At 44.5% G+C, this 27,166-nt stretch overlaps 1 protein-coding gene across 4 annotated transcripts in view; it reads right to left on the bottom strand.

The window, feature by feature from the left end:
* The window catches only part of PHKB (phosphorylase kinase regulatory subunit beta), a 415,971-nt gene that overhangs the window by 296,896 nt on the left and 91,909 nt on the right, over positions 1–27,166 (bottom strand). For all 4 annotated transcript variants that reach the window (XM_082269952.1, XM_082269953.1, XM_082269954.1 and 1 more), the window contains 2 exons: positions 20,738–20,837; positions 3,308–3,415 (listed from right to left, as the gene is read on the bottom strand). In XM_082269952.1, the coding sequence (XP_082126078.1) occupies positions 3,308–3,415; positions 20,738–20,837 (208 nt within the window). The remainder of the gene's footprint in view (positions 1–3,307; positions 3,416–20,737; positions 20,838–27,166) is intronic.

Below are 27,166 nucleotides of genomic sequence, written 5' to 3'. Positions count from 1 at the left end.
ACAATAGATGGACTACCTGCAGTGGGACATAAGACTGCGGACAGAAACCTAGAGCTCTATTTAAAGACCAGCTAATTCTGATCTAATGTGTTCCTAACACATTTCCGTGGGCTGGTTAACGAGTTGGCTCCTATTGTTGGCAAACAAGGCTTACCGTATAAGTGGTTATACAATGTAGACATTAACTGTACTGCACTCAAGTATTGGGAGGTGCGAATTCACAATGAAAAGAAGAATTCATACTGGAGCATTCCAAAGACACAAAGTGAATTTTGTTCAACAATGCCTTGTTTTGTTCCCGAGAGGCCGAACAAAGCAGGCAAACGTTTGAGCTTTTCTTAGGGCCCATTCACACCGATCGGGTACATTGCGTCAAAGCAGCACATTCATTTGTATGGGCTGCCAAGTTACTTATCAGACCTAAAGATCGGATATGTACCCTTTTGTAATGGCGATATCGTGGGTTGCAGTGCATTGCCATAAAAGTGTGTTCCTTCTAGTGATTCTAAAGGCTGAAGGTTTTTTACATAGTTGAGGTTGAATAAAGCCAACAGTCCATCCAGTTCAACCACGTGCCCCTTCCCCTGATTTCTCCGTCAATATCGATGGCATTACTATCAGCCCATCCCCGCATGCCAAGGTCTTAGGTGTTGTCCTGGACTCTGAACTCTGTCAAACCCCACATCCAATCGCTGTCCAAATCTTGCCGCCTCAGCCTCCGCAACATCTCCAAAATACGCCCCTTCCTAACCAATGAGACAACAAAGCTCCTAGTTCACTCCCTGGTCATCTTGCGCCTTGACTACTGCAATTCCCTTCTCGTTGGCATACCTCTACACAGGCTATCCCTTCAATCCATCAAGAATGCTGCCGCCAGACTCATTCACCTTACCAATCGCTCAGTGTCCGCTATTCCTCTCTGTCAAGCCCTCCATTGGCTTCCGCTCACCCAACAAATTAAATTCAAAATACTTACAACATCTTACAAAGCAATCCACAGCTTAGCCCATAGCTATATCACTAGTCTAGTCTCAAAATTCCAACCTAATCGCTCTCTTTGTTCCTCTCAAACCCTCCTGCTCTCTAGCTCCCTCGTCACCCCCTCCCATGCTCGCCTCCAGGACTTTACCAGAGCCTCTCCAATCCTATGGAACTCCTTACCCCAATCTGTCCGATTATCCCCCACTCTCTAGTAGCTTTTAAGCGATCTCTGAAAACCCTCCTTTTCAGAGAAGCCTATCCTACCCACACCTAACAAATATACCTCCATTTTCTCCATCAACCCATCCCCCACGGTTATTGCCTTTTGTTTCACTTGACCCTCCCTTCTAGATTGTAAGCTCTAACGAGCAGGGTCCTCTAGTTTTGAATTGTATTGCAACTGTATTGTCTTCCCTCACATTGTAAAGTGCTGCGCAAACTGTTGGCGCTATATAAATCCTGTATAATAATAATAAATAATAATAGGTGTGTGTGGATGTATTCATTTCTCATACCCCTGAATGTTTCGATCTTTGAGATGTACGTCCAAGAGTCTTTTAAAAATAGCCATACTCTCCGCAGTTACTACCATTTGTGGCAGGGAATTCCACAGTCTTGTAGCCCTAACAGTAAAGAACCCCCTGCGTAGCCTGTGGTTAAAACTCTTTTCCTCTAAACACATTGTATGTCCTCATGCATTCCTTGCAACTGAATCGTTTTTTTTTATATGCTCTGATCACTGTTGAGATATTTGTAAATCGCTATCATGTCCCCTCTCCTGCGTATCTTCTCCAGGGAGAATAAATCTAGTGCTTCTAAACGCTCATCGTAATTAAGGTACTCTAATCCCCTAATAAAAAATTTGTTGCCCTTCTCTGTACTCTCTCAAGCTCCAATACATCCCTTCTGAGGACTGGCAACCAGAACTGGACAGAATACTCCAGATGTGGACAGACCAGAGTTTTACCTTTATGTATTCTATGCATTTAAGGAGTTGTAAAGTCTGAGGGTTTTTCACCTTAATGAATTGCATGCATAAGGCCCCTTTCACACTTCTGCTAAAAGTTGCGCGATGTTATCGCCATTTTGACTGGACTTGAAGCAATGCCCATGTCTTTGGACCTCAAAACGCATTAAAACTGGCCCAAAGTAGTGCAGGGACTATTTTGAAGTCGTTGTGACTTGAAGTCACACAGATATGAACGGTACTCATTGGAAATAATGGAGTATGACTTGTAATGTAAATATGCAGTCCCAAGCTGCAGGACAAGTCACACAAGTGTGAAAGGGCCCTGAAAGAGGAAGTCAACTCTTCCTGTTTTTTCCCCCCCTAAAAGCAAATACATAATGTGCTAGTATGCTTCGCATATGCCTATATGCACTATGCCTCCAACTAAAACCAATGATGGAGCACTATTCCTCCAACTAAAACCAATGATGGGGCACTATTCCTCCAACTAAAACCAACGATGGAGCACTATTCCTCCAACTAAAACCAATGATGGAACACTATTCCTCCAACTAAAACCAATGATGGGGCACTATTCCTCCAACTAAAACCAACGATGGAGCACTATTCCTCCAACTAAACCCAACGATGGAGCGCTATTCCTCCAACTAAAACCAATTATGGGGCACTATTCCTCCAACTAAAACCAATGATGGGGCACTATTCCTTCAACTAAAACCAATGATGGGGCACTATTCCTCCAGCTAAAACCAACGATGGGGCACTATTCCTCCAACTAAAACCAACGATGGGGCACTATTCCTCCAACTAAAACCAACGATAGAGCACTATTCCTCCAACTAAAACCAACGATGGAGCACTATTCCTCCAACTAAATCCAATGATGGGGCACTATTCCTCCAACTAAAACCAACGATGGAGCACTATTCCTCCAACTAAATCCAATGATGGGGCACTATTCCTCCAACTAAAACCAATGATGAGGCACTATTCCTCCAACTAAAACCAATGATGGGGCACTATTTCTCCAGCTAAAACCAATGATGGAGCACTATTCCTCCAACTAAAACCAATGATGGGGCACTATTCCTACTACTAAAACCAATGATGGGGCACTATTCCTCCAACTAAAACCAATGATGGGCCACACCCAAAACTCTGTTCAAAAATAAATGTGGACCGCTTCATGGGCCAATGTTGGCTCTCACATGGCAGAACTTCTTCCCCCTTTGGTAGTCCTTCCCTGGATACATAGTTTATAAAGTACATACCAGTGGCCTTTTTCCTATGGGTAAGAAAATTGATCTACCTTCAAAAAACATCTTTATTTAGGGATCAAAAGATAAAATATCTTACCTGGATATGGCCATAGTCCTTATACGATAGGATTTCATCACCAGTGTCAACATGAAAAATAGAATGAAGACATTTCTGGGGACTTGGATCTTGCTTAAACTGTTCCACCTAGGAGAGAATCAATGACAATGTCACTAGTAACCCAAAGAAAGAGGATATTAGTTACCCTGGGAAAATGAAAAGAAAGATGGGTGCTATCAAAAACAATGTGGTTACTATATTTCTTTTTTTTTTCTGTGGCTGACCACCCGGTTATAGAGAGTGAATGGTTAGATCAGGTTTGTTATATGTATCCCATTTTATTATGTTTAATATTATACAAGATATATAAAAGTTTGTGCAGCGCTTTACAACACAATGGCAGACAGTGAAGTTACAACACAATTCAATACAGGAGGAATCAGAGGGAAAGTCAAGTAATACAAGGTGATGATGGTGGGGAATGAGTTGATGGAGAAAATAAAAGTACATTATTTAAAGCGGTTGTAAACCCTAGAAACAAAAAAAAAATACAGTTTAAAAAGATTGATTGCCCAAACCCCCCTTTTGTTAAAATGCCCTTACTTGCATGATCGGTAGTCAAAAGGTAGCAGCGTGATCGCGCCCTGATGCATGGGATCTCTGGAGACCCAGGCATTGTGCCATTGCCCCACCTATATACTGCCTACTTATTCATATATTGAGTGGAGGACATGCTGTTTCATCTCTTGGTGATGTATAGTATAATTTATCCCATGTCTCAGAGTTGGGAGCTTCAATGCACCTCTGGATTGGGCACTACTACCTGGGCATCTGTGACGTTTGATGCTTAAAACTTGTCTGGTCTCCCCCTGACTGGAACACATCCGACAACAGGCTTATATAATGATTTCTTTGGCGTCTTTTTTCTCCAATCTGTGGCATCTATGAAATACGTGCAGACAGCAAAAGCCCTGAAGAAGCAGAACATTCACACCGCAAAACATGATGGCATATTTTGTATTTATTTGTTTCCAGCATACACTATTGATGTCACTGTCTGTATAATATATGTATGGGCCACACCATTCTCTTTTTTGGCCCAATTTAGAGTTACATTATGTATATAAATCTTGATGTCGAATAAATAGCTCCGGAAACGCTGTAGTCTTCCGAAGATCGACTAAGCGCAGAACAAATAAAGAGCTAGTAGTGCAAAGAAAACACTTTTGCAGAAAATAAAAGTAATAAAACAGAACAAAGGCTGAGAAATGTAACCCCAGCACAGGGATAGCCTATCTTACTCCTAACTAGGCAGAAGACAAACTGAGTTGGGAAGGCTGATAGCAGGGGGGTATTGGACCAGTGGGACAGCCCCCTACAGGTGTGTCTATGTAAATTGCTTTGTTTTTAACAAGTCTTATGCCTAGCTTGCTCCTGTGGATAAGAGGTCAATACCCATTGGTGAAGACTGTATGAGTGGGCAGCGACTGTCAGAGGACGCAAGAGAAAAATATTTTTGTACATTTTAATCAGGTTATTGTACTTGTATAATTTTTTTTCTTTTATGGGTATGACCGTTTTAAAAGCCCAATTTTGGTGGGATAAGAATAAATTCTTCCTCCCTCTTTCTATATTTTGTATGTATATATATATATATATATATATATATATATATAGCACTGCCCCCTTTTCGATTCTCCTGTACCATGCCTGCAGCACTACTGCATCTCCTGTACCATGTCTGTACCATCTGTGCCATACCTGAGCCATCTCCTGTGTCATACCTGAACCATCTCCTGTACTATGCCTGAGCCATCTCCTGTACTATGCCCACAGCCCTGCATCTTCTGTACCATGTCCGCAGACCCTGTTTTGGGTCTCGTGGTGGTCCAGTTGGGTCCAGTAGCTGCTGCATTTCCCACCCTAGGCTTATACTCGAGTCAATAAGTTATCCCAGTTTTTTGTGGTAAAATTAGGTGCCTCGGCTTATATTCAGGTTGGCTTATACTCGAGTATATATGGTATTTTACATTTTTCGGATTTAGAAATCCTTTATTTAGTAGGGACCAGAAACAGCTCCCTGCATGGGGTCTGATGGCCACTGTTGTTAGTTTCTCAAGAATATACAACGGTCTATTGGTTTATTCTCAAATCATTGCCCAAAAAAAAAAACTATAAAGACTTATTTTCCCTTTACACTCAGTGGATCCGGCCTCAGCGGGAAGTTTTAGAATGTTAAAAAGGTGGGCGCATCCAAACAGTTCGCCTTTCTGTAGCTTTTATGAGCTACAAATTCAAAAACTACTCAGGAGGTCGCTCTGTGTGAGCTTCCCGATTAATGGCCTGTACTGGAGGAGAACAAAAAAGGGACAAAATAATTAAATGACAATAAGAAAGGGAGAAAGGATTCTTTATGGAAATATCTAAAATTGAGAGATAAGCAAAAAGCAGCTCTGAAGAAAGATCCTTCATCGTCCGTGCATGGCTTTGCTTCCAACGTAGTGAAAGTCAGACCATGGCGGAGAGGAACACAAGGCAGTGGGTCATGGATAATATGAAGGTCATATACCACTAATTTTTAGCCGTAAAATAATTGTTCTTATATATAAAGAGTCATAAGCTAGTAACGTTTCAAACTCAATATTTACAGTTTTTTTAGATATACACTTTATTAGGTGCACCTTGCTAGTACTGGGTTGGACCCTGTTGAGGAAATTTTATTAGCATTAGTGTGGACATTTTTCAGCATCTGTTTTATTTAGATCAGGCGTCATCAAACTATGGCCCTCCAGTTGTTCAGGACTAACAATTCCCATCATGCCTAGTCATGTCTGTGAATGTCAGAGTTTTACAATGCCTCATGGGATGTGTAGTTCCGCAAAAGCTGGAGGGCCGTAGTTTGAGGATCCCTGATTTAGATTGTCATTATGGCTCCTGTTGTCGGGTTTGCTTGCAATACGCTCTTTAGAGCGCATTCGGGCAAATTGGCATTAACCAGAAGGATTTTCCCCTTTAATGACCAGGTCATTTTTTGCGATTCGGCACTGCATTACTTTAACAGAAAATTGCGCGGTCGTGCGTACCTAAAAAAAATAGATGTCCTTTTTTCCCACACAAATAGAGCTTTCTTTTGGTGGGTTTTGATCACCTCGATTTTTATTTTTTGTGCTATAAAACAAAAAAAAGTGTGACAATTCTGAAAAAAAATATTTTTCACATTCTGTTGAATAGCATTTCCAAATAAATAAAAATCTAAAGTTTTCATACTTTTAGGCCAATTTGTATTCTACATATTTTTGGGGAAAAAAAATTAAAATAAAAATAGCAATAAACTTATTTTGATTGGTTTGCACAAAAGTTAGAGTCTACAAATTAGGGGGAAGATTTATGTCATATTTATTTTTTACTAGTAATTGATGTTTAGCAGGATTTTTAGCGGGACTGCGACATTGCGGCAGACAGATCGGACACCTAACTGACCTTTTTTGACACTTTTTGTGGGACCAGTGACATGATTCCAGTAATCAGTACTAAGAATATGTACTGTTACTGTACTAATGACACTGGCAGGGAAGAGGTTAACACAGGGGCGATCAAAGGGTTAAATGTATGCCTAGGGGGTGCTTTCTAACTGTGGGGGGGGGGGCTTATGGAATCAATACAGAGACCTGTGTTCCTAAATAGGAGGATCACAGATGCTTGTGTTAATTGCTGACAGAACAACGGTCTGCTGTGTTTACAACAGCAGACCGCCGTTCTCTCTCCATGGGGAGCAATTGCAGGTGCCCCGACAGCAAACTCGGCCGTCGCGCCCCCCCCCCCCCCCAGATCAGCTTACCCGCTGGCGAATGGGCGTGCGCCTTCTCCCCATGATCGCTTTTGCGAAGCGACGTACGGGTAGCAATTGTGTATGTTGTATTATTTTTTGCTATTTTCACACATGAAAGTGTAGTTACCCTTTATTGTTTCTTTAGCAGACTTTTTCTGTAAGGAGTCATTTTGGGTCGCACTGCGGCACATGTGCAGATCTTTATAAATAGCATATGATTTGGAGGATTTGATGCAGCACTCTTCTGATTGTTTGTCCTTGGAAAAGGTTTTGTATCCAACTATAATACATTAGTGCACAGCCTTCTCCAGAAATATTTTTTTTTATCATTTTTGGCTTAAAATACAGAAAACCACTTATTCATTTTTATCAACTTCAGCTAATCTTTGGTCCAATTCAGCTTAGTATTATCCCAGTAATTCTTTATTCAGCTTGTCCTCCTTTATCTTGTATATTTTGCATACCATCTGCTTTTTAGATTTTTATTTTTGTGATATTCATTTTTTTTTTTATGATACCAGCTGTTATAGGAATTCATATTTTTAAAGTGAATAAAGAAAAAAAATTATTTAAATTAGCTCAATTTGCCAACTGTCTAGAGATTTGTGTCTTTACATATCTTTTGTATTAGTATTAAAGTAAATTTTATTGTATACTAATGCAAAAAATCAGATGCAAGAGTGACATCGCTACAGAGTGACGGTTTATGCACATTTAAACTTTTAAATCTGAGCTCCAGGAATAAAAACTCAACTGCAGAACTAAAAAAAAAATAAAAAAAATAAAAATCAATAGCCCTGTGTAGCATCCTCCTAGATAGGTGCTAGAGTGTAGGGATTGACCGATATATTGAGGGCCGATTTGCACTTTTCCCGATATATCGGAATTGGCCCCGGAGGTTATCGATATTTCGGGAAAGTGCTGTACCTGAGTGATGCCTGCAGGTAGAGGCATCACCCCAGTGCCGGCGTCCATAGCCGACGGTCGGCTTTCTTGTAATGACAACCGATGCAGCTGAGAAGCCGCTCGGCTGTCATTACAAGGAGCAAGAGGGGGAAACCCCCCCCCCCTCCCACCACATTCCGCGGGTCTCCCATCCCACCGGGAGACCCGGGTGACCAGCCTGCATGGCCACTGAAGACCCGATCAAAGCCACATTCGGGTCTGATCAGGTCTCCATGCAAAAACCCGGAAGTGATGTCATGACCTCACTTCTGGGTACTCGGCACCAAATTACAAAAAAATGACAGCATTCAAAAACAGCCAAATGCTTACGTGTTTCAGGGGCATACCCCCTTCCTCGGGCACCTCAAATTAGCTCTGAGGAAGGGGGTACGCCCCTGAAACACGTAAGCGGCATTTAGAGGTTCCACATCCCTATAGGGTCTGTACCTGCATACCCAGTAGACCTCCTTGGTGGACTCAAGATCTCTATTTTGTGCCTATGTTCCATCCATTTTTGTGAGTATGATGTATACATGTTTTTAACAATAAACAGTTTTTAAGGTAATGTGCTAGGTGGTGCGCCCTCTGTATTTTTTCTTTTTAGTTCACTTGTGGTTTCCCCAACCATTTATGAGTGGCAGCACAGCCGGAAAAACGACAATTCCAGCCAAGGTCGTGTCCAGCGATCCAAGACGCATGAACAACCCCTGAAGCGCAGGAGCATTTCTTTTTTTTTCGGACAAAGTCAGAAACCTGACCAATGAGTATACAGGCTTTTGATACAGCCCCAGTGGTTGGCACAGACTGCTATCCCGGTGCATTGTGGGGTGTGGTATATAAAGCCAGGGGCACATGTGCTTGGGGTCTTTGGCTGATGAGCAGAGTCGCGGAAGGAGGGTGGCGGCTGCCTCCTCTTCTGCAGTGGTTGGAGTACGGTCACAGGCAGGTGGTCTGGTGAGCCAGAAGTGAGGAGCTGAACCCAGAGGTCCAGAAGAGCTGACTTAAGGAGTTGAGGCACTGGAGAACCTGGAAAGCAGTATCATGAGTACAGAGGATCGTGTCTAAGGGCATTACGGTACCTGCAGCTTTTGAGAGGCTTTTATTCAGAGTTAGATTTGCTTTGTTTTGGAGGTATTGTAAGTATGAGATATCCCAGGATGCATTGGGAAACGAACAAGCAACCACTAAAGATTGTACGTTTTCTGTAAGATTAACTAGTGGATGCCTATAAAGTCCCACCACATTTTTTGAGGGTTAACATTTGTTTCCGTTTCCATTTCTGTTCATTCAATACATGAGATGAGGCACCAAGACATTTGGGTTCATGTCTGAATTTCTGCATATTATGCTATAGCATTCCCATGTTGCATCTACTAGTTGCTTCGCTCCATTCCGGACCCGGCTTACCGTCCTGCTGCATACCAGGTGTGACATCTGCAGTAGACACTTCCAGAATATATACAAAAAGAACCGGAAGTGACTGCTAATTACCTCTTTCAAGGTTGCTTGTTAGTTTTCCAATGCATCCTGGAATATCACATACCTACAATACCCCCAAAACAAAGCAAATCTAACTGAATAAAAGTCTCTTAACCACTTAAGCCCCGGAGGATTTGGCTGCTAAAAGACCAGGGTTTTTTTTTGCGATTTTTTACTGCGTGACTTTAACGGACAATTGCACGGTCGTGCGACGCTGTACCTAAACGAATTTGACGCCCTTTTTTTCCCACAAACAGATCTTTCTTTTGGTGGTATTTGATCACCTGTGCGATTTTTTGATCATGCGCTATAAACAAAAAAAGAGCGTAAATTTTGCAAAAATAACAATATTTTTCACATTTTTTTTATATGAAATTCCCCAAAAAAAAATGTAAAAATCAAAATTTTTTAACATTTTCGGCCAATTTGTTTTGTGCTACATATGTTTGGTAAAAAAAAAATCGCAAAAAGCGTATTTTGATTGGTTTGCGCAAAAGTTATCGCGTTTACTAACAAAGGGAAAGATTTTTGTCATTTTTGGTGTTTTTTTTTTTTAACGTGTAATGGCAGCGATCTGCGATTTTTTTTCGGTACTGCGACATTGCGGCGGACAGATCGGACCCTTGACTGACATTTTTGACACTTTTGGGGGTACCAGTGACATTACTGCAGTAATCAGTGCTATACATATGCACTGTTACTGCAAAAATGACACTGGCAGGGAAGGGGTTAACTTTATTGGACAGGGAGGGGTTAAGTGTGTCCTAGGGGCGTGTTTCTAACTGTGCAGGGACATTGCTATTGGTGTAAAAGCAAAGATCCACGGTTCTACATAGTAGAACGGTCAGATCTTCACTTTTACACAGGGAGAACTGACAGGCGGCTTGTTTACATAAGCCACTCTGTCTTTCTCCCTTCACAGGAGCGATCACAGTGTGACTGGCGGACATCGAGTCCGCCGGTCACACGCACTGACTTGTCTGTGAACGAGCCGCGGCGGGCGCGCGCCCGCCCGCAATTGGCTCGCAAGTCAGTGACAGGCGAATGACATACCGATACATCACTCTGCCTGGCCGGGGCTGACCGCCGCAGTATATAGTCGTGCGGCGGTCGGCAACCGGTTAAAAGCTACAGGTACTGTAAGCAAGCGTTATCAAACTTTTATGGAGGCTTTGAAGCAGCAAGAAAGCGTCATGTAGTATTTTTTGTTACACAAAGCGAAGCAAAGCAAACACAACGTCACTCAGGACTAACATTAGGTAAGAGCAGACTGGCACTGTACAGTGCCTTGAAAAGGTATTCATACCCCTTGAAATTTTCCAAATTTTGTCATGTTACAACCAAAAACGTAAAATGTATTTTATTGGGATTTTATGTGATAGACCAACACAAAGTGGGACATAATTGTGAAGAAAAAGGAAAAGAATAACTGGCTTTCACATTTTTTTTACAAGTAAATATGTAAAAAGTGTGGCATGCATTTGTATTCACCCCCCAGAGTCAATACCTTGCAGGGTTACCTTTAACTGCAATGTCAGCTTAAAGTCTTTTTGGGGATGTCTCTACCAGCTTTGCACATCTAGAGTGAAATGTTTGCCCAATCTTCTTTGCAAAATAGCTCAAGCTCTGTCAGATTGGATGGAGAGCATCTTTGAACAGCAATTTTCAAGTCTTGCCACAGATTCTCAACTTGATTTAGGTCTGGACTTTGACTGGACCATTCTAACACATGAATATGCTTTGATGTAAACCATTCCATTGTAGCTCTAGCTGTATCTTTAGGGTCGTTGTTCTGCTGGAAAGTTCAGGTTTGGTCTCACCTGATCAGAGAACCTTCTTCCACATGTTTGGTGTGTCCCCCACATGGCCTATCTCAAACTGCAAATGGGCCTTCTAATGGCTTTCTTCTTGTCACTCTTCCATAAAGGGCAGATTTGTGGAGTGCCGACTAATAGTTGTCCTGTGGACAGATTCTCCCACCTGAGCTGTGGATCTCTGCAGATCCTCCAGAGTTACCATGGGCCTCTTGGCTGCTTCTTGAACAAATGCTCTCCTTGCCCAGCCGGTCAGTTTAAGTGGACGGCCATGTCTTGGTAGGTTTGCAGTTGTGCCATACTCTTTCCATTTTCAGATGATGGATTTAACAGCGCTCCATGAGATGTTTAAAGGTTGGGAGATTTTTTTTTTTATAACCTAACCCTGCTTAATACTTCTCCACAACCTGTCTGGTGTGTTCCTTGGCCCTTATGATGCTGTTTGTTCACTAAGATCCTCTAACAAATCTCTGAGGGATTCACAAAACAGCTGCATTTACACTGAGAATCAATTACACACAAGTGGACTCTATTTACAAATTAGGTGACTTCTGGAGGCAATTGGTTCTACTAAATTTTAGTTATTTATATCAGCGTAAAGGGGGCTAAATACAAACCACACTTCTCAGTTATTTGTAAAAAATGAAAACCATTTAACATTTTACTTCCACTTCACAATTATGTATCACTTTGTGCCGGTCTATCACATAAAATCCCAATAAAATACATTTAGGTTTTTGGTTGTAACATGACAAAATGTGGATAATTTCAATGGGATCTGAATATTTTAAGCCACTTTCAGTCAATCAAGCTGTACTGCACTGCATAGTATTGTCATAGTACAGTGATGACATCATCTGCACCGTTCTTCTCCCTGCAATGATCGCAGAGCGCCTGTGATCCTGTTATATAGGCTCACAGGTCTCTGTGATCGTTTCACAAGCCACGCCCCCACCACAGTTAGAAACATGTCCCTAGGTACACTTTAATCCCTTGATCTCTTACTGTGTTAACCCCTTACATAGTTACATAGTTAGTGAGGTTGAAAAAAGACATCAGTCCATCCAGTTCAACCTATGATGTGTGTGTGTGTTTGCTTTTAATCGTACATTGTATACCCCTGTATGTTGTACATTGTATACCCCTGTATGTTGTACATTATATACCCCTGTATGTTGTACATTGTATACCCCTGTATGTTGTGGTCTTTAAGGTGCCCATCTAATAGTTTTTTGAAACTATCAATGCTCCCTGCTGATACAACTGTTTGCGGAAGAGAATTCTACATCCTTACCGCTCTTACAGTGAAGAACCCCTTACGCATTTTAAGGTCTTATTGTATCTCCTTTCTCTGAATAGTTTGTTCCTTATGTTAGGGTCGCCAGTACAGTATTTGTACATTGATATCATATCCCCCCTCAATCGTCTCTACTCCAGAGAGAATAAGTTCAGTGCTTGTAGTCTTTCCTCATAGCTGATGTCCTCCATTCCCCTAATTATTTTTGTTGCTCTTCTCTGGACTCTCTCCAATTCCAGCACATCCTTCCTGAGGACCGGTGCCCAGAACTGGACAGCATACTCCAGATGTGGCCGGACCAGAGTCTTGTAGAGAGCGAGAATAATCTCTTTATTTCTGGAGTGCATCCCCTTTTTTATACATCCCAGTATTCTGTTGGCTTTGCTTGCAGCGTCTTGGCATTGCATGCCACTGCCAAGCCTGTTGTCTACCAGTACCCCCAGGTCCTTTTCCATCCTAGACTCACCCAGAGGTTCCCCCCCTAGTGAGTAGCTTGCTTTCTGGTTCCCTGCCAGTGTCATTAGTACAGTAACAGTGCATATTTTTAGCTCTGATTACTGTAGTAATGTCACTGGTCCCCCCAAAAGTGTCAAAAATGTCAGTTAGGTACCCTGTTTCTTCCCAACCCTGCCAATCCAGCCCCCCCCCCCCCCCACTCGGCCCCTTTGTATTGGTTGAGACCCCTTCTGTGTGGGGGGTCCATCCACGCATTGTGACCTCGGCCACACCTACAGTTAGAGCGTACCCTCATTGCTTCTCAGACGGGACGCCGGGTCGATTCCATATACGTATCACATGGTTACCTGTTACTTGAATGTTATATGCTGCAGTTCTGTATTTTAATGTGACTTTTTTTATCACGGCATGTACCTAATGTTTCCACTGCATGTTACTGTACCATGTTTCTTTTGCCTTCAATAAAAACCGTTTAAAAAGAAAATGTCAGTTAGGGGTCCGATCTGTCCGCCGCAATGTCGCAGTCCCGCTAAAAATCGCAGATCACTGCCATAACTAGTAAAAGAAAAAAAAACAATAAAAATGACATAAATGTTTCCCGTAGTTTGTAGACGCAATAACTTTTGCACAAGCCAATCAAAATACGCTTATTGCGATTTTTATTTTTTAACAAAAATATGTAGCAGAAAACAAATTGGCCTAAAATGTTAAAAAAATTGATTTTTTGGGGGGAATTTCATATAAAAAAATGTGAAAAATGTTATTTTTTCAAAATTGTCGCTCTTTTTTTATTTATAGTGCAAAAAGTAAAAATCGCACAGGTGATTAAATACCACCAAAAGAAAGCTGTTTGTGGGGAAAAAAAGGATGTCAATTTCATTTGGGTACAGCGTCGCACGACCGCGCAATTGTCCGTTAAAGTCGCACAGTGCCGAAGCGCAAAAAGTGGCCCAGACGTAAGACAGCAAATCCTCCGGTGGTAAAGTGGTTAAAAAAACTTTGATTTTTACTTTTTTTTTTTTTCGTGAATTTCATATAAAATTTTTTGAAAAAAATGGATTTTTGTAAGATCTTACCGTAAAATCCTTTTCTCTTAAGCTCATTGACAGACGCAGTCCTCCTTGATTAATATCAACTCGGGTTATACTGTCCTCTACAGGAGTAGGACTAGACAGGAAAGAAAACGTTCTGGCCACACCCTAGGGGCAGTCCCAGAGGGAATATCCTCTCTCTCTCTGCTACAGCAAATCAGTTATGTCACAAAGCAGTGTTTAGAGAATTTAACCCAACCCAACTCAAAAACAGAGGGGCGGGTACTACGTCTGTCAATGAGCTAAGAGAAAAGGATTTTACGGTAAGATCTTACAAAAATCCATTTTTCTCTGTCGCTCATTGACAGACGTAGTCCTCGTTGATTAATATCATTTCGGGACGTCCCAAAGCAGTGCCACAAATGAGGGGTGGGATAATGGAAATCAAAATCCAATCTAGAAGGCTCAACCGGTGCCAACTAGAAGTTTTCAAGGCTCATCAATCAAAGGATGAGACTCAACTGAAAATCCAACGGAAAAAACCCTCGAGGTAGACCACCGGTCTCCTCAAATTGCGGCCTGCAAAACCTTGCGGCCAAATGAGGCATCCGCCGATGCCATCACATCAACTTTATAAAATTTTGTAAAGGTATGAACCGACGACCAGGTAGCCGCCTTGCACACCTGGACCACTGACGCCTGATGGCGAAAGGCCCAGGAAGTACTGAGCGCTCGAGTGGAGTGCGCCTTAACAGGGAACGGAGGATTCCGACCCTTAATAGAATAAGCCTGTACCACCGTCTGTCTGATCCATTTGGAGATAGTCGCAGCAGATGCAGGCAACCCCTTTCTGGGGCCATCCGTGATCACAAAAAGTGAATCCGTTTTACGGAACGATTCCGCAGTCTTCAGGTATACCCTGATTGCCCGAACTACATCCAAGGAATGCAACGCACATTCCCGAGGATGATTGGGCTTAGGACACAAGGAAGGTAGCACAATATCTTCATTCAGATGAAAATCTGAAACCACCTTAGGAAGAAAGGATGGATTCGGATGAAGTACTACCTTATCCCTATGAACCACTAGATATGGGGAATGGCATGATAATGCAGCCAGTTCTGACACCCTGCATGCAGAAGTGATAGCCACCAAGAAGGCCACCTTCTGGGATAATGTAAGCAAGGGAATCTCCCTGATATTTTCAAAGGGAGGTTTCTGCAGAACCGACAAAACCAAATTAAGATCCCAGGGCGGTAAGGGCGCGCGCACTGGTGGAGCCAAGTGCCGCACCCCCTGGATGAAATTCCACACCAAGGAATGAGTAGCCAGGGGCTTCTGAAAGAAGATTGCTAATGCTGAAACCTGACCCTTGATGGTGCTCAAGGATAGTTTCTGCTCAACCCCCTTTTGCAGAAAAGCCAAAATTCGGGTCACCAAATAGGTACGTGGGGGAAATCCCAAAGATTCACACCACGCAATACAAGTCTTCCATGTGCGATAATAGACTTTGCTGGAAGTCGCTTTCCTTGCTTTAATTAGAGTAGGAATAACTGAAGCGGACAATCCTCTGTCCTTCAGAACCTGGGTCTCAATGGCCAGGCCGTTAAAACCAGCGACTGTAAAGCCCGATGGAAGATCGGTCCTTGAGACCGCAGATCCACCCTGAGAGGAAGTCTCCAAGGAGCGTCCGCGACTAGCCTGTCCAAGTCGACGTACCCGGCTTGACGAGGCCAGCCCGAGATTTCCTGGATAACTGGAGTTCCCTCCATCTCTATCCTGCGGAGAAATCTCAGCCGCAACTTAAGAGGGGGGAAGACATATAGTAGCTGATACTGCCCCAATGGGGCATTCAGCGCGTCTGCTGCGTCCGCTAGAGGATCGCGGGCGCGAGTTACCAACCTCTGCGCCTTCCTGTTGAGCCGATATGCCAACAGATCCACCTCCGGAATGCCCTATTGAAGACACAGCTGGTGAAATCCTTGGCGATCGACCTAAGTCATCACCATGACATTGTCTGACTGGATCCGAACCGGGCTGCCCTAGAGCTGCTTGGACCTGGCAATCAGACCAAGTCTGATCGCTCTCAGTTCCCACACATTTATCAGAAACTTGATTCCTATCGGAAGTGATGACTTCTCCTGGCTGAGCTTTAGAGACCAGAGTCACCGGACCAGAGACTCCCTGGTCCGCTCGCTCAACCGGATCCAATTCCTGGAGGGAACTGGGAATGATCTTTGGAAAAGGTAAAGAAAACGTTCTGCTCAAGGAACGGGAACTACCGCTCCTTGTAGCATATAAATGTTGTAAGGGAAGAATCGCACCGGTAGAAGTGATCGACACTCGATCTTGTATCCTGATCGTATGATCTCCTGAACCCCTTAGTCCGGGATTCAGGAAAGCCCTGGATCTGAACACCGGTGAAGACATCCCCCCACCCCTGAGCTGGGTGGGGGCGCACCTTCAGGCTGTATTAGCCTTATCTTCAGGTTTGGCTGAGTCGGCCTTTTGTTTACCCGACCAGCGTCTTTTGAAACCTCCTGAAGGGGCTTTGCCCTTCACGCTTGCCCCAGCGGAGCGAACAAACCTTTTATGAGCGGAAAAGAAAGGTCCTCGCCTGTTACGAGGTCCTTTAGCTTTAGCAGTCTGCGGCAAAAAAGTGCTCTTACCCCCAGTGACATCCTTTATGATCTCATCTAGGGTGGCCCCAAATAGGCGATCCCCTTGAAAAGGGAGATTAGCCAAAGCTTTCTTGGAACCTTGATCCGCCGACCAACACTTTAACCACAGCACACGTCTGAGGACTACTGCTGACATCGATGCATGCCCTAACAAGGGAGTGGCATCCAGGGCTGCGTCACAGACGAACTGTAGTCCTTGTATAATTTGCTCCATCAAATCAGACGCTGCCTGGGGGATACTTCTCCCCTTTAAGTCATGGCGTAAGAATTTCGCCCATTCTGTCAATGTTTGTGAAACTAAACCAATGGCAACCACCGGTCTAAAGGTTGACCCTATCAGGGAAAAAACAGTGCGGGATTCCGCTTCCACTTTTCGATCCACCGGATCCTTAAAGGACGGAGCGTCCTCCAACGGGATAACAGTGGCTTTATTTAGTCTGGAAATCGGTGGATCCACCACTGGTGGTACCGTCCATTTTTTAATGAGGGATTCCTCAAACGGATAGCGTCTAGCAATGCGTTTGGAAACCGTAAAGATTTGTTTCGGATGATCCCATTCCTCTTTAATCTTACTACCAAAACACTTGGGTAAGGGAAACACCTTCGCCATCTTGGCACACTTACTAGTACCAAAAGGAATTTCCATCTCGGTTATCTCTGCCGGTGTAACCTGAAGTCTTAACCACTTGCCGACCGCCGCACGACTATCTACGTGGGCGGTCAGCCCCTCACAGGCAAAGTGACGTAGGGCTACGTCGCTCGCCTGTGAGGGTTTAGGGAGCGAGCGCGCGCCGCCGGAGGCGCGCTCCCGCTCCCGCGTGGTCACAGACCCCCCCGCGCGTGTGACCAGCGGACCCGATCGCCGCCGGCCACTCTGCGATCGGCGGGGGAGAGGGAGAAAGTCAGGCAGCTTGTGTAAACAAGCTGCCTGTCATTCTCCTCTCTGTATGAGAGATGATCACATGGATCTACTATGTAGATCCATTGATCACTCTGCATACAGTTGAAGCCCCAGCCAATCACAGTTAGAATCACGCCCCTAGGGACACACACAGCCCCTCCCTCTCAAATAAAGTTAACCCCTTCACTACCAGTGTATTTTTACAGTAACAGTGCATATATATAGCACTGATTACTGTAGAAATGTCACTGGTAACCCCAAAAGTGTCAAAAATGTCAGTCAAGGGTCCGATCTGTCCGCCGCATTGTCGCAGTACCGCAAAAAAAATCGCAGATCGCCGCCATTACGCGTTAAAAAAAAAAACAACAAAAATGACAAAAATCTTTCCCTTTGTTAGTAAACGCAATAACTTTTGCGCAAACCAATCAAAATACGCTTTTTGCGATTTTTTTTACCAAACATAGGTAGCATAAAACAAATTGGCCGAAAATATTAAAAAATTTTGATTTTTACATTTATTTTTGGGGGAATTTCATATAAAAAAAAGGGAAAAATATTGCTATTTTTGCAAAATTGACGCTCTTTTTTTGTTTATAGCGCGTGATCAAAAAATCGCACAGGTGATCAAATACCGCCAAAAGAAAGCTCTGTTTGTGGGAAAAAAAGGACGCCAAATTCGTTTAGGTACAGCGTCGCACGACCGCGCAATTGTCCATTAAAGTCACGCAGTGCCGAATCGCAAAATACCCCCTGGTCAGGAAGGGGGTAAAATCTTCCGGGGCTTAAGTGGTTAAGGTTTCCCCGACAGACACAACTAGTGCGTCCACCAATGCTTCTTCTTGTGTTATGGCGGAGGTAGAACCGTCCTCCTCACTATCTGAGGGAACATTACCTGAGACAACAGCCCCTGCAGAGGGACCTGCAGCTGCAATGACCATCTCAGAATCTGAATCTGAAGTATCAGATGAAATAGGGGTAGGCGGGGGTCGCTTTCTTGACCCCCGTCCCTGATAGGCCATCTCCACCCGGGATACCAAAGACTCCAAAACTGCTGTAAATGCATCCATACTCTGTGAGGCACTGGAGGGTCCTGCGGCCACCTCGAGGGGATCAGGTGGGGATACATGTGCGGCAGGGTCCATGATTATACAAGACACTTGCCAGAAAAAAATAATTGCAATAAAAAAAAAAAAATAAAACTTTTTTTCTTTAGTCCCCCAGCGCAGCAGCGCCCCTCAGTGTTACCTGTTTTTGGACCCCTACAGAGAGAGAGAGAGAGAGAGAGAGAGAGAGAGAGAGAGAGACCCCAAGGCTCACCACTTGATGCTCAGAAGTTTCAATACAACCTGTTCCAGCACTGTCTGTTACAGACAGGAAGTCTTTGGCTTTGCTTTCCCGGGTAAAAGGAGGCGGCTCCGCCCCTTTACACGCCTTCCGGCGCCTCCCAATTGCTCCTCGAAGTGTTTGGTCACCTCAAACATGGCCGCCCCCATGCTAGAGACACGAGGCTACGCCAAAATGGCGGCCCCGTGCGACCTGCAGGAAAATGGCGGCGGCCTGTGTAGGATAGCGGCGGCTTGCAAGCTAGCAGCGGCCTGCGGGAGGTGTGCACTCGGCCTGTGCGGCCTGCAGGAATGTGCGCTCGGCCTATGCGGCCAACGGGAGGCTGTGCGGCCTGTGGAAGTGACCGGCTTTCTGGAGGGATGGCGACCTGCGGATGCAGTAACTCAGGCATAGGCATCGGCCTGTATACACACTAGACAGGTAGGATACCTCTTTACCTCAATAGTAATGCCTTTTAGTAGTCTGCCACTGACTTCAGTCACCCTTACAGTCATATAGTGACTTTAGATAGTCAGCTCCCAAAACAAGCCTCCTGGTTTCTTATTCACAAAATCACACTCAAATTGAGGGATCTGTGACCTGTTATAGGATAGAGGGGGGACCCAGAAACTGAGTGTCCGACCATCCCAGAGAGGGGCCCGCGTCCACCAACAAACCCGACAGGGGGAGAGGGGGAACATTCTACTCACCATACCGGAACCAGGCGGGCGCCAACTCCTGACAGTACCCCTCTCCACCGGGGTGGGGGGGCTGTCGACCAATACGGACGCCGTGACTCAGTTTGCAACTGGTCATTGGCGTCCAGGCGAGACGTTTAACTCGCAGGGTCAGTCCCCGTCCAGTGGGACTATGTCGCGGCCAACCCAGCGCGGAGCTATGGCCTGCACGCGCTCGTAGGCTGAACTGGGGTGACCACTGGATCTCAACATCCAGCCCGTCGCCCAGTTTCAGCGTACTTGCTTGAAGATCTCACAGGAACACCGGAGAAGAAAAGCTGCCTAAAAAAGTATTTCTAAAAAATCTTGCCAGGACCAAAGATCCCAGCAAGGAACTTAGGTCCTTACTCCTAACTAGACAGAAAAAAACTGATTTGCTGTAGCAGAGAGAGAGAGGATATACCCTCTGGGACTGCCCCTAAGGTGTGGCCAGAACGTTTTCTTTCCTGTCTAGTCCTACTCCTGTAGAGGGCAGTATAACCCGAGTTGATATTAATCAAGGAGGACTACGTCTGTCAATGAGCGACAGAGAAATATAATTTTTTCAAAATTGTCGCTCTTTTTTTGTTTATAGCGCAAAAAGTAAAAATCGCACAGGTGATCAAATACCACCAAAAGAAAGCTCTGTTTGTGGGAAAAAAGGGAAATCAATTTCATTTGGGTACAGCGTCGCACAACCGCGCAATTGTCCGTTAAAGTCACGCAGTGCCGAATCGCAAAATAGGCCCTGGTCTTTGAGCAGCCAAATCCTCCGGGGCTTAAGTGGTTAAGAGGGAAAATCTTCTGGTCCAGAAGTGGTTAACTAAATGCAGAGAATGCATTAGGATAATATATATTAAGGCTTTACACTTTAAAACTTCAGCTTTAACAGATATAATTTCTTCTACGCTGTTATTTCATACAGAACGACTGCTGTCCCCAAGAAGTTGAGTAGAAAGTCATGAGTGGCACGGCTGAGCCAGGCTGAGTGATTTACCTTATCGGCTTGTCTCATGTAACAGTACAGGATCCCTCTCATGCATTTGATTGCAGAATGCTCCAGTTCATGCGTCCGCCCTTTGTCATCGTCAATGCGTCTGGAAAGGGAGAGACAGACCAGAGGAAGAAGCTGTGAGTCAGACAGAACATGAAGGACAAAACACACACACAGACCTTCTGTGATTACTGCAAATCCTGCTTACATCCACACAAAACTACAAACACCATTAAAGAGAGCCCATCGCATACAAAAAGTTCCTGGATAATGTTATTCTCTGCAACAGGAGTCTCTGTGCAATCATGTAAATGCAATGGAGACATCCCCTGAAAACCCCTACAATGGTATTCAGCTCTGTGGGCTGCCAATGGAATATACGGTTTAGGTAATAGTAGCCATGTCTGCAGTGGCCAATGAAATGCCAGCACAGACAGTACAGAATTCAGCCACCGGAAATCCCCGACACCGCAGCATTCAAATTTGGAAAGCTGCAAGCCAATCAGGTTTTTTTCATACACATGTGCTGATAAGGAACATGCTGACAGGAGGAGAGAGCATAAAGATTACTGACTCAGTTTGCTGCTGCTCAGTCAATGTCTGCGAACAGGTGGGCAGTGCCGGGAGAGCATACATGGACATCCTCCCGAGCTCACGCTGTCCGCGCGCTCTGTGATTGCCGAGTTCTTGGGACTCGGCTGATCACAGATCGGAGTAAAGAGCCAATTCTGGCCATTTACCAGGTGATCAGCTGTCAGCCAAAGATCGGGGGCTCTCCTAACAGGGAGGGGGGGGTCTGCACTGATAATCAGCGCATTGTTTATCTGTGCGGACCCATCAGTGATGCCCACTAGAGCCCACCAGGTATGCCAACCCATGCCACTAGCGATGCCAACCCATGGCCACCGGGGATGCCAATCACTGCCTATTAGGGATTCCAATCAGTGCCTATTAGCAACGCCTGTCAGTGCCTCATCAGTGCTGCCTATTAGTGCCATCTATCAGTGCCGCCTATAAGTGCCCATCAGTGCCGCTATCAGTGCGGCCTATGAGTGCCCATCAATGTTGCATATCAGTGCTGCATATCAGTGCCGCCTATCAGTGTCCATCAGTGTTACATATTAGTGCCTCATCATCAGTGCCACCTCATCGATGACTAACAGTGCAGTTTTATCAGTGCCCCTTAGTGCGTCAGTGCAGAAGAAAACTTACTTATTTACAAAATTTTTAACATAAATCAAAGAAAAACTTTTTTTTTTTTTTCAAAATTTTCAGGTCTTTTTTTTATTTGTTTAGCAAAAAATTAAAAAACCCAAAAGGTGATCAAATCAAAAGAAAGCTCTATTTGTAGGAAAAAAAAATGATAAAAATTTTAAATGATAATTTTAATAATAATAATAATTTTAATGATAAAAATTTTGTTTGGGTACAGTGTTGCATGATCGTGCAATTATCATTCAAAATGTGACAGCTCTAAAAGCGGAAAATTGGCCTGGGCAGGAAGGGGGTGAAAGTGCCCGGTATTGAAATGGTTAAAGTGTGCGTGTAAAGACAGGCGTCCCAATACTTTTGACAATATATTGTATTTATTTGTTGCAAACAGTCAATAGTTTAAATTTAGGCAGCTGTGTCAGTTCAGCAACTCAAACGCATGAACAGCCAACGGGCCCAAACATGAAAAAGGAACATTTGCATTATCGCTGCAAATACGACGCGCTTACATTTGTTAGCTAGTTATCAGAGGCAGAAATCTCATACGCAGACCTGGATGAAAATAAAATATTCCGTATTTCAATGAATTCTAATTAGCTCTTGTGTGGATGCAGAAAAGAGAAATTCTCGCAGCCAGAGGATTTGTGGCGGGGAAGAGTGATTATAATCTCAATGTATTATACTGTCTGTCAATATGCTGTAAATTATTCAGCAGTACAAGTCGCTCTTCTCCGCTGCCACGGTAGACACGCCGCACCTGCACGTGTTTCGTCAGGCCGCCGCACCCATCTTCATCCCGCAGACTCTTCAGCTTCTTCAGCACTGCATAAAAAACGGACGCACAGCTGAAGACAAGTCCTGCTTACAAAGAAGACATTAAAAGGGAACTAAACCCAAGAACAAAAAAAGGAATAGATTGCAGCTTGCCCGTCCTTAGGTGTGGTGGCTGCAATCATTTCCTTTAAGGTTAATCACTTTACCACCGGAGGATTTTGCTGTCTTACGTCCAGGCCACTTTTTGAGATTCGGCACTGTGCGACTTTAACTGACAATTGCGCGGTCATGCAACACTGTACCCAAAAGAAATTTACGTCCCTTTTTTCCCCACAAAGAGAGCTTTCTTTTGGTGGTATTTGATTACCTGTGCGATATTCATTTTTTGCGATATTAATTAAAAACATAAAAAAAACAATATTTTTCTACTTTGACAGTTAAAAAATATCCAATATATTCAATTTTTGTCATATATGTAGGCCAAAATGTATTTAGCTACATGTCTTTGACAAAAAAATTCTCAATGAGCGTATTTTTAACCGCTTTATGACCGAAGGTTTTACCCCATTTCCTGACCAGGCCATATTTTGCGATTCGGCACTGCGTTACTTTAACGGACAATTGCGCAGTTGTGCAACGCTGTACCCAAATCAATTTTTTTCCCCACACACAGACCTTTCTTTTGGTGTTATTTGATCACCTGTGCGATTTTTACTTTTTGCGCTATAAACAAAAACAGAGCGACAATTTTGAAAAAATAACAATATTTTTCACATTTTTTTTATATGAAATTCCCCCCCAAAAAATGTAAAAATCAAAAATTTTTATCATTTTAGGCCAATTTGTTTTCTGCTACATATTTTTGGTAAAAAAAAAAAAAAAAAATCACAATAAGCGTGTTTTAATTGGTTTGCGCAAAAGTTATTGCGTTTACTAAGGGAAAGATTTCTGTCATTTTTGGTGTTTTTTTTTTTTTTTTTTACGAGTAATGGCGGCGATCTGCGATTTTTTTTGCGGTACTGCGACATTGCGGTGGACAGATCGGACCCTTAACTGATATTTTTGACACTTTTGGGGGTACCAGTGACATTACTGCAGTAGTCAGTGCTATACATATGCACTGTTACTGTAAAAATGACACTGGCAGGGAAGGGGTTAATTCTTATTGGAGAGGGAGGGGTTAATGTATGCCTGGTGCTTACTGACGTGTGTGGGGGGAGGGGACTGTGTTACATAGGGACAGATCGCAGGTTCAGCTATGCTGAATCCTGCAATCTGACCCTGCCTGTCACTTAGGAGATCCGCCCGCTTTGTTTACACAAGCGGGCGGATTTCCACACTCGATCCCCGACGATCGGGGAAGAGCAGCGGTGATCACCGGTGCTCCTCCCCTAGCCCGACTCCCGCTGTAACTGAATACAGAGGGAGCGAGCCTCCGGCGGCGCGCGAGCGCCGCCGAGACATGGGAATGTCTGGTGACGTAAGACGTCAACGAGACACTTTGCCACAGTACAGTCAACGTGACTGGTCGGCAAGTGGTTAAAGCGGAGTTCCACCCTCAAAAATACCTTTCCCCCATCCACTTGCTCTAAATTACCTGAAAAAGAATTGGATAATTAAATTTTTTTTTTTGATTCACTTACTTTGTTTTTAAAGAAAATATACTCACCTTCCTTCCTCTTCCTCCCTCTGGGGAGACACGGCCACCGACGTTACTTCCTGCTTGCATTGACTCCTGGGAGATGAGCGTCATCGATCCCAGGAGTCAATGCGCCTGCACCGGTGTCACTCATCACTTCCGGTGCAGGCGCGTCATTCCTAAACAGCTTCTGGGTATGCCCAGAAGTTGTGCAGGGATGACAGACATCGCATGTGATTCGCAGCGCACTGCTCTGAAAATCACATGTGATGTCTGCACAATGCAAATTCAGCCACACAGATCGTATGGCTGAATTGACATCGCATTCGGACATAACACGCACACAGGACCCTTTTTTGGGTCCGCACCAGAATCGGATCGCCTGGTTGTTAACACCTATGCGATCCGATTCATGTCTGAACTGACAGTTTGTACTGTGATATGCAAACTGATCTGGGGGGTGTCGTTAACTTTTTATTGACATCCCCAGCGATTTGCATATGGCGGTGTGAGCTGCGATTTGAATGCGATGAGGGAACCCTGCAGTGGATTTGCAGGGTTCCTGCATCGCATATATGTGAAGCGGCACTTACCCTCCTGTAAGTATGTTCAGCAGGAGACTAAAAGCAATGTGAAAATCACAGCAGCCCTGATTAGCTGAAGATGCTGCCTCCCCACCTCTGCACTCCACATAACTGGATTAAGTAATGTTTTTATATCTGCCAGGGGGTGGGCTACTTTCCCAACATTAGATTTAATCCCCCTCTGTATGGTAATCAGAGCACTGATAAAATAATCAAAGTATATTGGAGGTTTGCCACAGACAACTATATCGCCAAACGTCAAGAAGTGACAGCAAGGCATATTACTGACACCATTAGGAAATGCACATCAGGCTAAAAGGATGTATTTATAAATGCAAGTAAGCAATTATTTATTCATTCAAATCTCTATCCGCCAGCAAGATATCAAGGAAGTCACGCACGGGGTATGAAGGCTGCGAGATGAATACACTTATGTCATTAGTCATAATAATAATCAATTACATGAAGGTAAAGCTGCACATAAACAAACGCATGGCAGCTGATGTAAAGGCAATTGTTTATTTTATATACTGTGTAATACATACAGAAAGGAAGTGTTAGACCAACATCTCTCAACCTTTTCACCCTCATGTCAAACACAAGGCCCGCAGGCCAAATCCGGCCCTCCAGGCCATTTCATGTGGCCCTCGCACCTCTCCACCAGCTGCGGCACTCCCTCTTCTCCATCTCCACCTTGTCTTAGCAGCCAGCAGCAGAGAGGACAACAGAACTCCTCCACCAGATCCTGCTCTTCTCTAGGCAGCCGCAGAGAGGTTTGTCTCTGTCCCCTAACGTCTCAGCAGTTGACAGGAGAGAGGAGGTCAGAACTCCTCCACGAGATCCTGCTCTTCTCTAGGCAGCCGCAGAGAGGTTTGTCTCTGTCGCCTAACGTCTCAACAGAGAGGATGACAGAACTCCTCCACCAGATCCTGCTCATCTCTAGGCAGCCGCAGAGAGGTTGGTCTCTGTCCCCTAACGTTTCAGCAGTTGGCAGAAGAGAGGGGACAGAACTCCTCCACGAGATCCTGCTCTTTCTAGGCAGCCGCAGAGAGGTTTGTTTCTGTCCCCTAACATCTCAGCAGAGAGGACGACAAAACTCCTCCACCAGATCCTGCTCTTCTCTAGGCAGCCGCAGAGAGGTTTGTTTCTGTCCCCTAACGTCTCAGCAGTTGGCAGGAGAGAGGAGGACAGAACTCCTCCACGAGATCCTGCTCTTCTCTAGGCAGCATTAGAGAGGTTTGTTCCTGTCCCCTAACATCTCAACAGAGAGGATGACAGAACTCCTTCACCAGATCCTGCTCATCTCTAGGCAGCCGCAGAGAGGTTTGTCTCTGTCCCCTAACGTTTCAGCAGTTGGCAGAAGAGAGGGGACAGAACTCCTCCACGAGATCCTGCTCTTTCTAGGCAGCCGCAGAGAGGTTTGTTTCTGTCCCCTAACATCTCAGCAGAGAGGACGACAAAACTCCTCCACCAGATCCTGCTCTTCTCTAGGCAGCCGCAGAGAGGTTTGTTCCTGTCCCCTAACATCTCAGCAATTGGCAGCAGAGAGGACGACAGAACTTCTCCTACAGAGCTTGCTCTTCTCTGTGCAGCTGCAACATATTCTCATCACCACGTCCCCCCGGTCTCAGCATTTAGCAAACTCCTGCCCTCTCTGGTTCTCCTTCAGACCCGGCACTTTCTGCTTCTCAGTTCTGCTCCAAACTTCTTCAGCAGCACACGATGTAAGGGGGGTACACAGTGATGTAGGGGAGGGTGGGAGGAATCCTGACTTCTGATGGTGGGGGGGATAATGACATCTGATGTAAGGCAGGGTGGGGTGTTCTGGACATCTAGTCTTGCAGATACAACCAGCCCTCTGAGAGCAACCATATTGCTCATGTGGCCCGCTTTGAAATGGAGTTCGACACCCCCCTGCCCTAGAGGAACCCCTGAAATAATTTTTTACATTGGTGGTTAGTGGGAAGAATGCCCCTTACATTGGTGGTCAGTGGGAAAATGCCCCTTAAATTGGTGGTCAGTGGGAAGAATGCTTCTTACATTGGTGATCAGGGGGAAGAATGCTCCTTACATTGGTGGTCAGTGGGAAAAATGCCCCTTACATTGGTGGTCAGTGGGAAAAATGCCCCTTACATTGGTGGTTAGTGGGAAGAATGCTTCTTACATTGGTGATCAGTGGGAAGAATGCCCCTTACATTGGTGGTTAGTGGGAAGAATGCTTCT

Source organism: Pelophylax lessonae (genome assembly GCF_965119305.1).
Source record: "Pelophylax lessonae genome assembly, chromosome: 10".
Taxonomy (NCBI): domain Eukaryota; kingdom Metazoa; phylum Chordata; class Amphibia; order Anura; family Ranidae; genus Pelophylax; species Pelophylax lessonae.
Note: the sequence above shows the minus strand (reverse complement) of the source record. Positions and strands in the feature narration are given on the sequence as shown.